This window comes from Haliaeetus leucocephalus, unplaced genomic scaffold (assembly GCF_000737465.1).
Source record: "Haliaeetus leucocephalus isolate CR32 unplaced genomic scaffold, Haliaeetus_leucocephalus-4.0 Scaffold428, whole genome shotgun sequence".
Lineage (NCBI taxonomy): Eukaryota > Metazoa > Chordata > Aves > Accipitriformes > Accipitridae > Haliaeetus > Haliaeetus leucocephalus.
The window spans coordinates 1553673-1566738 of NW_010972864.1; the positions used below are offsets into that span (position 1 = coordinate 1553673).

A 13066-nucleotide genomic window follows, 5' to 3' on the forward strand; every position below is an offset into this window, starting at 1 on the left:
AACCTCCTCCCCCCCCCCCCCCCCCCCCGTTAGTAAGTGACCATCAACATCCTTTCAATCGTAGTTCTCCCTAGTGAGTTTATGAAACTACTCTTTGAGTTATTTTCTGTACTTTAGTTCATCGTAGTTCCCTAACCAGCGGTAGAAGACAGGCTCTTATAAGATTACATGAGCTTATTTTAAAGCCAGTGATAGCTAATTGTCCTCATTATTGTGTTGCCACTGCATTTCTTGCCGACTTGAATAAAGTGTTTATTTACAGTGTCCGTGGGGAGCCCCTAACACAACATCAATATCGTGTTCCCTTGCTGATGTAATGAGTGAACAGCTGGCAAAAGAGCTGCAGCTGGAAGAAGAAAATGCTGCTTTTCCTGAAGTGGTTGCGTAAGTTTAAATCCTGGATTAGTGATCTCCATAGTTGTGAAGCCATCTTCTCTTTCTTGTGCATTTTCTGACAATGTGCTTAATGCGTAGTGATACAGTAAATGCTTTGCCTGTTATCTCCAAACTCTGCTTCTTCAGGTCTTTTTCAGTGAAGACAGCTTCCCCGGTTAAAACTCTTTTCTTAGATGCTCTTCTCTGTCACCCTTCTTTCTTTCTTGATATTTTCTTCGCATTGTTTTGGGTGCTTTAAGCTAGTCTGGAAGCTACACTTTGAGAAACACTGTCAGAAATATTTTTTTTTCTTCCCTTCTAGAGACTGTTGTTAACGGTGTACAATGTTATTTTGAGAACTGTCAGGTGTATCGCCCATATCCTCCTAATACTTGGAAGCTCTAAACATAGGCCAAGAGCTTACTAGTTCTAAACTCCTACAAATATTGCCTGTGTTCATTTCTGTGAAGCAACGCTGTTTGGTTTTTTAAAATACATAAATATATATACACATACACCTGTATACCTTCTTTCCCTTTCATGAAGGGCATCTTAAAAATATAGCCTAATGCTTCTTACAGAATGGTAAACAAGTAAAAGTTTAGGTAATATTTGTATTGTAAAGGAGTGGCAAAGAGAAATTAAGTCATGCTCTATTAATATTTAGTCTTGGCTTGGCGGGGGGGCAGACAGTTGGGATCCATTAGTTTCTATGCAGCTCTGCATGAAGTCTTTTGTATAGAGTGATGAAATGGTATAAAGTGGTGTTTCTGTTTAGATTACTGTGTTTAATTTTTTAAATTTCTGTTTTCATTTTACATAGTGTTGCTGAAGGACCATTTATTACAGGAGAAAATATTGACACTTCTAGTGACCTAATGCTAGCTCAGATGCTGCAGATGGAATTTGACAGGGAATATGATGCACAGCTTCGGCGTGAAGAGAAGAAGATTAATGGAGATAGCAAAGGTACCCTCATCAGAAGAAATATTTTTGCTTTGGAGATATTCTTGGCACTCTGCTTAAGTTGACAGAGCTGTGAGGAAGTAGCAAATCCCTGATAATCACAGACACGCTTATTTGTTTTGTCTCTTAAGTCTCCATATCATTTGAAAATTATCGGAAGGTCCATCCCTATGACAGTGACAGCTCAGAGGATGAGGTTGATTGGCAGGATACCCGTCATGATCCTTATAGAGCAGGTATGTGGCAGTTTTAAACAATACAATTTCTTCGGTTAATAGACCTAAGAATATGATATAGTTAAATAGGTTTTTTGAATGTAGGGAGACATGCCAGTTGTATGTAAAAGGAGGTCACCTAACTGGGAGGTGTTATGCAGGAAGTTGGGCGGGTAACTTCAGGCTTCTATCTGCCAGTACATTGGCTTTGGTGGCTGAATTGGGCAAAATAACTATTGTATGTGGAAAGCATTTTGGGATATGCATATCTGTCATCTACATTTGCCTAGGGCCGTCTGCACATTATATTGAATATTGCTGTCATTAACATGCCAAAAGTGTATCTGACATCCCAGAAAAGACATAGAAGTAAGTCATAACATAGCAAAAGAAGCTGTCTTGTTTAGGGTAAGAGAAGACTGCGTTAAGATTATACGATTGAAGTATTTTAGTCTGTTTAATAAATAAAATTATGTTACATTTGTGGGTATTGTGGCACCTTTATGAGCACTGGTTACGTTTGCTTACGTGTAAAGTTTGATTTATTTTTCTCACTGCTGGCAGATAAACCTACTACTACACCAAGAAAGGGCTTTGTAGGAAAAGGAAAAGACATTACTACTAAACACGATGAAGTGGTATGTGGAAGAAAGAATACTGCTCGCATGGAAAATGTAAGTGAAAACTTAGGGAAACTTATTTTGTGTGTGAAACTGGAATGCTGTAATTCAGCCAAAGAACTAATGCTTGTCCATCTGTGCTACTGTATACGGTGCTGATTTTTTTTCTTTTATTGGATGAAAGCAATGCAGTGTTTGGAGTAGTTACTCAAATTGGCAGTTCGAGTTGTATGGGTTTTTTGTTTAGTAATAGTTTGTTAATGACCACGATTCAAGAATTTGCACAGAACTGTTTTGGCAAAACAAAGCTATCAGCAAGTTTTGTTATACAGGCAAATAAAACACCAAGGCTATTTTTGAAAAGCATAGCTATTGTGTAACCTATTTTTTTTTAATTAATTTTGCCTGATGAGCCAAGTAACTCATTTTCAGTAAATTGTTTGACTTGGAGCTTTTCAGTCTGTTTATCCATAGTACATAACTTCCATTTTCTTTAATGTAACTGGTGCAACTTCTGCAAATAAGGAAACGTTGCAAGTGCTATTTTTACAGGATGTTAGGTAATCTCATGTCAATTTGGGCAGAACTTCGAGTTCTGAGTTTAGAGCAATATGTTTTTTAACATAGTGACAACATTACACAAAGTGGGTTTCACTTTGGTCCTAATCTACCCTAGGTTTTTGGCAATCAGAATGAGAAATTTCTGCTTGTGCCAACTTTTGGTGTCTGCTAGTAACAATACTTAAATTTCTATTATTTCTACTTGTAGTTTGCACCTGAATTCCAAGTTGGGGATGGAATTGGGATGGACTTAAAGTTATCAAATCAAGTCTTCAATGCCTTAAAGCAACACGCGTACTCTGAGGAACGTCGAAGTGCAAGGCTCCATGAAAAGAAGGAGCACTCCACTGCTGTATGTTTTTAATAAAGTATCTCTATATACTTTTTAGCTTGTGTAACAGCTGAACACTGCTTTGGTAACTTCCTTGAAACATTCCATTTTTAGTAAAAGAGTTAAGTGATATTATGTTAGCATTGCTGAAGGAGATGGTATCATCCAGCTCCTACTAGAAAAAGGCTGTCTTTATTTGAGCTGCATTACTGTGACAGCCATATCAAAATAAGACCAAGCAGTTTCCATATTTTTCCTTTGTCTTTCTAAACTTGTCTTTTAATCAGCTACAATGAAAAAACTGCCTAGAAATTATTTATAGAAACCATCCAGAGGACTAATCCTCTGCAGCTGAACCATGTGGCTTGAAATATGTCTTCATAGCAAGTTTCAGGAAGATGAGGTGATCAAGTAAACTCTGACCTAATAATTTATGAAGTCAGTTGATATGCTTTATGGGTGAGTTGAGAGCAGGGCCTCTGGTAATTCCTGCTGTGGACTTCTTCAAATTTGGGTGTTCTGCTTTATTGTTACTGATATAAAAGGAATATAAAATTTGGGATATTTTGATTCATGATTTGTAAAGACTTCTTGAAAACACTATGGAAAGTGCACTTGAGCCACAGTCTGTACTTTATGTAGAATTGGTAAAATACAATATGTGCTATACAGTTCTAAGGTATCTGAGAGTATTAATTCTTAGGGGCTAAAGATGACAGTGCTGGAGCAGTTTGGCTTTGCTTCATCTGTTTGTTTTGTTTTGTTTTTTTCTCTCTATCAGTTGAGAGAATGATCTTCATACATTATTCCTTCCACCCAGTTCAACGCTTGCAGCATATAAATACTCTAAACTCACTGTAAAGCAAAGAATTATTGTAATGAGTTGCATATTCATTTCTTGCCTGTAGGAGAAAGCAGTGGACCCTAAAACGCGTTTACTTCTGTATAAGATGGTCAATGCTGGGATGCTGGAGACCATCACAGGCTGCATCAGCACAGGAAAAGAATCTGTTGTTTTTCATGCATATGGAGGAAAGTAAGTATATTGTTTGTTACTGACAGTAGCTTCAACTACCAGAGATGGTCGAAAAAGCAGAAACCACAAAAATATTTAAATCTGCAGCTTTCATTCCCAAGACTTAAAGTTTGTATTCACGTATATGCAGATAATAGTAAAATCTGAAAACTAAATGGTACCAACCGTAAAGTAAAAACATCCTCACTTTCCTCCTTGGATACCATTTAATGAATGGGGACAAACCCACTGTAGCTTTTTTGAGGAAAAATATGTACTCCTTTTATAAAAAAGAAGTCTTGAGATTTTGGGGAATGCTTTCTGCTGACTTGCCCCAGACTACAGAGCTGTCATGATGATCTTAGGCTATCTAAAGATTGTCTTTTCATACAGATAGATGACTGTATTATCAGCTCCATCTGTACAATTCAGGGGAGGTGCTGTTTGTTACTTTGGGTTACCTTGAGAATGGTGTTGGGATGCTGTTCACTTTGCAAGTTGTGCAAGAGTCCAGTTTTGAAGGCTACCATGCTGGAAGGATTGTAGTATGTTAGTAGTGATTGTAGTACATTGAAACACCACTAGTTTGAAGTGAGTAAAGAAAGAGCTAATAAACCCCAAATACAGGTAACCTGTTTAGAGACGTCAAGAGAGAGGTAGCTTGAGGGTGGGGAGAAGAGATGCGGTGTTTTTTTGGTGTGTGGGGGGATTTGGGGGGTTGGTTTTTTTTAATTGAACTTTGCTTGAATGATGTTCAGGAGTATTCTTTTGCTTAGTATTCAACGGGCAATATCTTTGTGGTGCTAAACAAAACATTGTGATACTATCATTATTGTTCTAATGCAGGACTTTTTTCACTTGTAATTTCTTGAAGCAAGAACATCCATTAACAGGGCTGTTATTAGCTATGATATTTAAGTAAAATATTAACAAATTGGGAGATGGAACCTATTTGGTAAGCAACATATAATCAAAATGCCAAAACATAAACATTCATATATAAGCTTAATCATAGAACTCTTAACTTAACTTGAATTGGCTTCCAAATTTGATAGAAAATCAGATCTTTTTCCTCTCTTATATTAAAAATCGCTAATCTTGCAATGTTTAAAAAAATAAAAAAACAAACCCATGCATTTGCTTGTAAAGATGTGAATAATTAACTTTGTTAAATATTTGACTTTTTCCATGAGAAGTGCAACTGAAGATAAAGTTATACCTCCAGAATGTGCCATCAAAGTGTTTAAAACAACTCTTAATGAATTCAAGAACCGTGACAAATACATTAAGGATGACTACAGATTTAAAGACCGCTTCAGTAAATTGAATCCACGAAAGATTATTCGCATGTGGGCTGAGAAAGAAATGCATAACTTAACAAGGTAAAGGAAAAAAAAAAGTGTAGTTGCCAAATCCCTGTTGGTTTCCTATTTTCTGTTTAAGGGAGATACACTATGTCTGGGTAGAAGTTTAGATTTGATTTTTAGGCTAAATAGTATACAGCCTGGCACACATTGAATAAGCCTCTGGTTCCTTACAGTTTAATGAATTGTCAGCATCTTCTGGGATTTGGCAGCAGAATTTACAAGCCCATGAAGTTAAGAGGCTCTAGCTGTAAAAGTAATTAGTTTTCAGTGAGCATTGTTAGACCTACTTATGACTTTAAGATCTGAATTTTCCTATGTGAAATATATACATTTATTCAGTTTGGTCTATTTCAAAGACTTTTTGACTGTGGATCAAGTTTCTCACACACAGCTCTCTAAGATTGGAAATGAGCAAGCAGGAACTAGAACTGTAGGGTTTGGGGGAGTTTGTTTTGTTTTTCTTAATCGGTATCTATTTTCTGACCCACAGAATGCAGAATGCAGGAATTCCTTGTCCTCAAGTGGTTATCCTTAAGAAACACGTCTTGGTTATGTCTTTCATTGGCCAGGATCAAGTCCCAGCTCCTAAACTAAAGGACGTAACACTTAGTAGTGAAGATATGAAAAAGGCCTACTATCAGATTCTTAATGTAAGCCAGTGCTGATTTCTCCTCCAATTTTGGGTTGTGTTTTCTTTTAGGGGAATAACTTAAAGGACAAATCAGCATTTATTTACTTTTCAGGATGCTTGCATCACTTTCAGGATACGGAGTCCAAAGGCTTATTTTGCTGCTGTTTAATGTGTGACTTAGAATAAATAAGAAATTATGCACCAAAAAAAAAATAATAAATTGAATCTTAATCTGAGTGGAAAACATGCTGGAACTTGATGACAAACAGATACTTAGCAGCAGAGGAATTGTGAGCAAGTAGTCCTCCTTTTATAGAAGCAGTATGTGGTTTAGTAAGTTCTCTGAGGTCTTTCTGGGCTTACCGAGTACTTAATTTACAGTGCTTAAGCACTTTCCAGTGGATAACCCCTCCTCACCCCCCTTTGTAACAAATGGATAAATCAGAGAATGAATTAGAATATTTCATGGTGGATACTTTACTTTCCTATTGTCTGCTGTAATTGGTTCAAACACGTGCCTGCTAACTGTCCACTCGCTACTAGCTTCCTGTAGACATTAAAAAAAAAACAACCAACAAACCCAACCAACCCAGCAGCTTGATAATATGAATGATCTGTGCCTCAAATCTTGAGACCAGTAGAGCAACACAACCATGTTTTAAGTGAATATGCATACTAGTTAGTATTCAGTAGCTAAGACTGAGACTTCTTTCCTGTGTGATAGGGGTGAGAATGACAGGTATATTTAGAGAACGTGTTTATCTGTCTCATGTACTTGGACTGGTTGGCAGAGCTGATGTGAGTTTACCAGAGTGATTCGTCTGACTTGCCAAAGCGAAGCTCAGTGATAAAAGCTTAGTTTGCTGGCAGTTTACCAAAACTGCAATTCCCTCTATGGAACTTTGTTGAATACTTTGGGGAGGAGGGAGAAAAAGAAAAAAAAAAAAGTAAATTGGGAGGGCAATTGTGGAAAGGCTTTTTTTTGTTATAGTCATGCAAACTGTATTTATTTGGAGTATAGCATACTTCATTAATTTGGTTCCTTGCAGATGATGCAACAGTTGTATAAGGAGTGCAACCTAGTCCATGCAGATCTGAGTGAATACAATATGCTTTGGCATGACGGGAAGGTGAGCTTATTCTTAATGTGGGAAGGAAAGGTTTCATCTAATGTGAAATATTAATACAAAGTGAATTGCTATCTCTCTGTGGCTACAGGTCTGGCTTATTGATGTCAGTCAGTCTGTGGAGCCAACCCATCCTCATGGACTTGAGTTTTTATTCAGAGACTGTAGGAATGTTTCACAGGTAAGACCTCTTTGTCTGACAGCCTTCTGTTATGCTGAATGTTTTTCAAGATAAAATCAATTCAGAGCTAACTAAAAATCAACCAATACAACTCCATAAAAAATGATCACCACTACATATATATATATATATATATATATATATGTATACATATGATTGCTCTTGCATATTGTCGGTACTGATGGTGTTCTCCAAAAGGGAAAAAAGTGTGGAAGAATAAAATGGTACCACTAGAACTTAAAACTTCTTTTAGTTATTTTTACCTGTAGGTCAACAAAAGCAAAAATATGACTTTGACTAAATATTGTAATTGTAAATCAGGGAAGGAAAAGGAGTATTTTGTTTTGTGTAGTAAAGTGTTTAATGTGTGCTTTTTTATATTGACTAGTTCTTCCAGAAAGGAGGTGTGGCAGAAGCACTTAATGAGCGTGAACTCTTCAATGCTGTCTCAGGTTTAAATATTACAGCTGACAATGAAGTAGACTTCCAAGCAGAGGTATAGCTTTCTCTGTGTCTTAACATTTTAATCTGGTTAGTTACAGTAGCTGTTGTGATACCTTACCTTTCCACGTTTAGTTTGTACGATTAGTGTGTGCAAGTATAATTTTAGCAATCATTCTGCATCTGTCTTTCAAAACTTGATTATTTCAACCTAATACAGACTGTCAGAAAGTCAGATTGACAGACCTCTCCACCCCCTTTCCTGATCCCCCTGCTCTGAGTATAAAAAGTTTCATGTTGCATACAGTTGCTTCTTTTGTTGTTATGGAAAATATAGTGATCTGTTTTAGGTTAAAAGCTAGCTTTGTTGTCTTTCCTTATATACCTTAAAGGTTGTGCAGAGAAAGGAAAGCTGGGTTAAAAATAATAATTGTTCTCCTGCTTATTTTTCATGTTACAGATTTTAACTTACTTGAATTTAAAGTTTAGGCTAGCATTTTCAATTTTCAAGCCTAAAATCATGCTAATGTAAATATGGACCAGGAATCTTTGGTCACCTTTGGCTTTTAATTTTCAAATTTTGGCTGTAACTCCTCAAGGCATGCATCCCAATATCAGACATTTATAAAAATAATTAAAGTAAGGGCAACATGGCAGTTCTACGCTACTTGATTCCTAATGATAGTTTAGGTTTATGCTAGTCCAGCATATAGTAGGTGGGAGCTTGCAACTAGTTAACTCCTGGGGTAGGTCCTCGAAGTGAGGAGGAGATAAACAGAACACAATGTCACTGTTACATGATCCTTATGTATTGGTTAATCGAGCAAAAACCAATTCCCTCACTGACTGTTGTGAGAATTGGGGTTGGGGGTGGTGGTGCTGGGGGGGGTGGGGTTGTTGTAAGCACAAAAGATGACATAAAACAAGTGTTATTGGAAGGACTTACATTACTGTTTACATAGAGGTGAATTTGAGCAGCCCATCCTTAAACTTCAGACTTTGATTTTAGTCATTAGTAACTAAAATTATCTCCCCTGGAGTACAGGAGGAAGTAATCCAAATGTAGCAATCTGATGATCACAATAAGCTACTGTACTGTGTTACTTTGATTGCACAAAACATCAAAGTATAACTGTCTTCAACTTCCACCGTTAAAAATGGTTGCAGTGGATTTGTAATCTTAGTATTGGAATTTCTCCAATGCTGATGGATTGGCTGAGTTACAGTAGAGGTGTTCAGAGCTGGAGAAAGGGACACTTCTGTACTTCAGGGAATACAGCTGAAGTCTTAAGAATCATCTGGTCCTCCCTGCAACTCATGCATTTCAGTTATATAGCATGAAACTATAAAGGAGTGCTGTTCGTTTTACTAACTTGTTGAGAACAGATGTTTCAAGGTGTACTTCCAAAGTATGTTGCTGCATACAAGTGACTGAATCATTGAAATAGCAGTATGGGATGTATCTGATCGGTCATCTGAAGCTACCTTTTAACACTGTTTAGAAACATTCTGGTGCAGGTGTGTTTTTATGATTTCAGCATGGATTTATTTTTGGCTCTCTAGATTGAAGCTCTGGAGAAGATGAATGAAGATCACGTGCAGAATCATGGAAAGAAACTGTCAATGTTTTCAAATGATGGAGACCCACCTATATATGATGAATAGCACCAAGTGTATAGCTGCTAAAGAAACGAAACACAAATTTACTGCTTCTAACTATGTTGGTGCAGTGGTAAATGTCAACTACCAACGTCAAGAGAGAGTGGTTGACTGGGAATACCAAAATGGAAAACACAGTGAGCATATAGTGATGCCTCAGTGTTGTTTTTTTTTTAACATAGCCCACACATCAGGCTGGCACTGTGAGAATGGACTGTCACTACCTCTTCGGATGGTCTGACAACTTCACCAATTGCCCAGTTACATCAGACTAATGTAGCTGAGGTGGTCCTATGTTGCATGATTCAGAGCTTATATATTTTAGTTTTAAAAAACAATTTTTAAAAATAATTTGAAGTATTTAGTGGGAAAACATACTAGGAGAGTCCCTCTTTTTTTCCTATTGCTACTTGAAAAACTAATTAAAAATTGCATATGGACACAATGTCAGTGAACCTTTTATCCTTCTCCACCAAGGGCAAAACGAAAATTCAAACTATGCGCTGCAATCATGTGAAAATGTTAATTTACCAAACCAGTGTCTTTATATATGCAAAAGTCTGGACCTTTTAAGTACATGGAATGTGGCTCTATCTATCTCTGTAAATACAGTTGGGTATTACATGAGAAACGGATTTGAATCCAACCAGCAGAGGACTTCTTTGGTGATGTGCCAGGAAATCCTGAGGGCTGCATCCAAGTTGCATAGCAAAGAGTAAGTTCAGTTAGCTTCACTCTTAATATACAAGTGGTTCCAAGAACTTGGTGCAAGCAAAAAAAAAAATTAACAATCCTGTCTCTAAATTGAAATTCTGGGTAGAGCATTGAACATTCTTACTCACTCTGAAGATAATCATAGACTATGAAAACTAAATAGTGATCATCAGTATTTTTAAATGAAATGAAATTTTTTGCTTACAAGTGCAAAAAGAATACTCAAATTTTGTCTTTTTCTCATGCTTTTATTCTTAATGTCAGTCTTTATTTTAGCAACTTCTAAAAATCTAGCAATGTTTCTCTCCAAAACAACACCTTTAAAGATGAACTGATGGAGTGGGATGGTTTGGAATTAAGAAATTCTGATCAACTTATCTTTAACTCTGATTGCTGTTTCTGATGCTGCTCTTTATCAAGCAGAATACAGTGTTGGTACATGTGACATTCTCACAGTGTGCTGTGAAAGTAATTTTTTAAAATTTTTTTTTGTTGTTGGAAAACTGGTGGTGAAGTAAAAACTTAAGATCTTCTGGTGGTATTCTTGCATGGTTCTTTGCATCATACAGGTCTTCATTGATCTTCAGTGCTGCACTAAAGCAGTGTTAGGGTAGGACTACCCTAGTTCATTATAACAATAGAAAAATTACTATTTTAGTGGATACTACATAAACAGTAAACAACATTGACATTTTTGCCAGTTTCATTGCAGTACTTGCATCCTCTTCCCTTTTTAAGTTAGACAATTGCCTTGCATTTACCCCTTACTTTTGAAATAAAGTCTTTTGGAGGCAAGTCCGCTCCTAATTGCTCAGTGAAACTGCTGTCCATAATAATAATATCAGGGAAAGAACAGACTACGTACTGAGAGGAAGGTGCTACACTTACCTAACCCCTTCAGGAAGACTGAAAGATTCTGTTGCCAAAAATAACCAAATCTTCCTCAAAGCATTCAGAGGCAGCTTTTAAAAAGCAAAGCATAGTCCTATTCTAGGCTTATTACAAGGTTCAATACTCTAACATTTCTTAGAGAAAAAATTATCTCAAAGCAGTTGCTAATGCCTTACAGCGTGCTTGTCTAGGAAAGGTGTTGATTGTTAAGGATGTTTGCATCAAGTGAGCGGGAAGAGAGAGCAGACATAAGGGAAAGGGAGGGGAGGGTGGTTTTGGAGCTGTCACTGAAACAGAGGCATCTGCCTCTATCATTGTGCTTGAATGGAAGCATCAGTTGTTACTGTAATTTTTAACTTCTTTCTAAAATATGTCTAGCACAGATTAAAAAAAAAAAACAAAACACAAAAAAACCCGAAGAAGCAATGGTCCTCAAGTCTGTGATTTAAAGCTACTGGGCCCAATATTGCCTAAACATCTTCTAGCAGTAAAATTGGCTGAGGAATTTGCTTTGAGATTTTAAGACGTCTAGGCACTTTGTCAAGTAGTTGAAAATAAGGAAAAACTTGCTGAAGTGAGTATTTTCTTGGACGACTTTGAAATAAAAGGTTCTGGGATTATTATTAAGCAAATAGAATCTCTTAGAAGTACATCTAGATTTTTCATTGTTAATTAAGCCATTAACTTTTCTGACATTATGACTATTCTAATAGCCAATTCTAAAACCATCACAGTAGTTTCAATTTGTGTGTTTATATCCTTGTCTGCTGATTTCCCCCCCACGGGCCCTGGTTTTCTACTATCTTAATACTCCTACTGCAATTACAGAAAGTGCTTGCTGTCCCGTAGGAAAGTTGTAGAAGGTTAAACGTCAGTAGAATTTCTTAAATTTTGACCTTGGATTAAACAAACTTTTGGCTAACATGCAATGAAGTCTTTATTTTGTAAAAAATTACAAACTTTAAGGTACTCTATTGCTCTGAAAGTACTTGTACTCAGTAGCTAACATAGAATTGTTTGATGATGCAGGAGGGTTCTGCGGAACAAATAGCTCCTTGTAATTCCTAGTTGTGACTTCAGTTTCCCTAGTCTGATGTGAAATTATTGCAGTTGGACTAACTGGGTCACAAGTCAGCAAGCAGTTGCTTGTGCGATACTGTATTAGTATCTGGTACTTAAATTTCTATTTCTCCTGTACTAAGTTGTGCCACTCCGGTCTAATCTGAAAACTTTTAAATTGGGGTATCCCCCCCCTCCCCCCCCCCCCCCCCTATTTTTTGTTTCCTTTATTTCCCTTTGTAAACCAATAAGCAGATAAGTAATTGATGATGTTCTCACGCAACTTCTACATTATACTGTAGGTTTTGCAACTGGTGAACTACAGCATTAGCCAGTGCATCAATGAAAAAAACCCATTGCTAGTTTATCACCCAAACTAAAATACAAATAAGCATAAATGCTGAGAAACAATCCAGACTAGCTTCAGTAATGCTTTATTAATATGGTTCGTGAAATAAGGACTACTTCCAGGGTTTAATGTCCCTCTCTGATCTATTTTACAACGAGCCACTAAAAAGCAGTTTCGTGCCCAAAAGCAGTACCAATAGCGACCGCTTTTCAGTGATGGTGCGGTGTGGGCAGCGCTCTGAAGCAGCTGGTTCCTTTTCACGCCCCCACCTAGAAGTTTTGAGGGTTTTTTTTTTTGAGAAAGCGCTATGAAAGGTTGGGCCAAGCGTATTTACCTCCTGTGCGACACGTCTCGGCTCTTACGTCTTTCCCTTCCAGGGGGCCAGCAAAGCGACCGGCTGTCGACCTCAGAGGCCCACCTAAGGCGCAGGAGGAGATTCAGCGTGACACCGCACCGCACAGCGGTGCCGAAAGCCCGGCAGCACCACGGGCCGCGCCTGAAGCGCGGCCCCCCTCCGCCAAGGGGCCGGTTGCCGCGGCGGCCGCTCTCCCGGCAGGGGCCGGC

The 13066-nt window shown here is 37.6% G+C and overlaps 1 protein-coding gene across 3 annotated transcripts; it reads left to right on the forward strand.

Annotated features, from left to right (window-relative positions):
• Window positions 1-82: 82 nt before the first annotated feature.
• On the forward strand, window positions 83-11287 carry RIOK3 (RIO kinase 3). Of its 3 annotated transcripts, none has more exons than XM_010574327.1 (12): window positions 83-384; window positions 1199-1344; window positions 1473-1577; window positions 2121-2230; window positions 2946-3089; window positions 3977-4104; window positions 5277-5465; window positions 5941-6100; window positions 7131-7211; window positions 7300-7389; window positions 7778-7885; window positions 9394-11287. In XM_010574327.1, the coding sequence occupies exons 1-12, from the start codon at window positions 317-319 to the stop codon at window positions 9493-9495; spliced, it is 1431 nt and encodes a 476-aa protein (XP_010572629.1). In that variant the 5' UTR covers window positions 83-316; the 3' UTR covers window positions 9496-11287. The 3 variants fall into 3 exon arrangements, with proteins under 3 accessions (XP_010572629.1, XP_010572630.1, XP_010572631.1); XM_010574328.1 differs by having other exon boundaries at window positions 84-384; window positions 5280-5465; XM_010574329.1 differs by lacking the exons at window positions 83-384; window positions 1199-1344; window positions 1473-1577 and adding an exon at window positions 1798-1925.
• Window positions 11288-13066: the final 1779 nt, after the last annotated feature.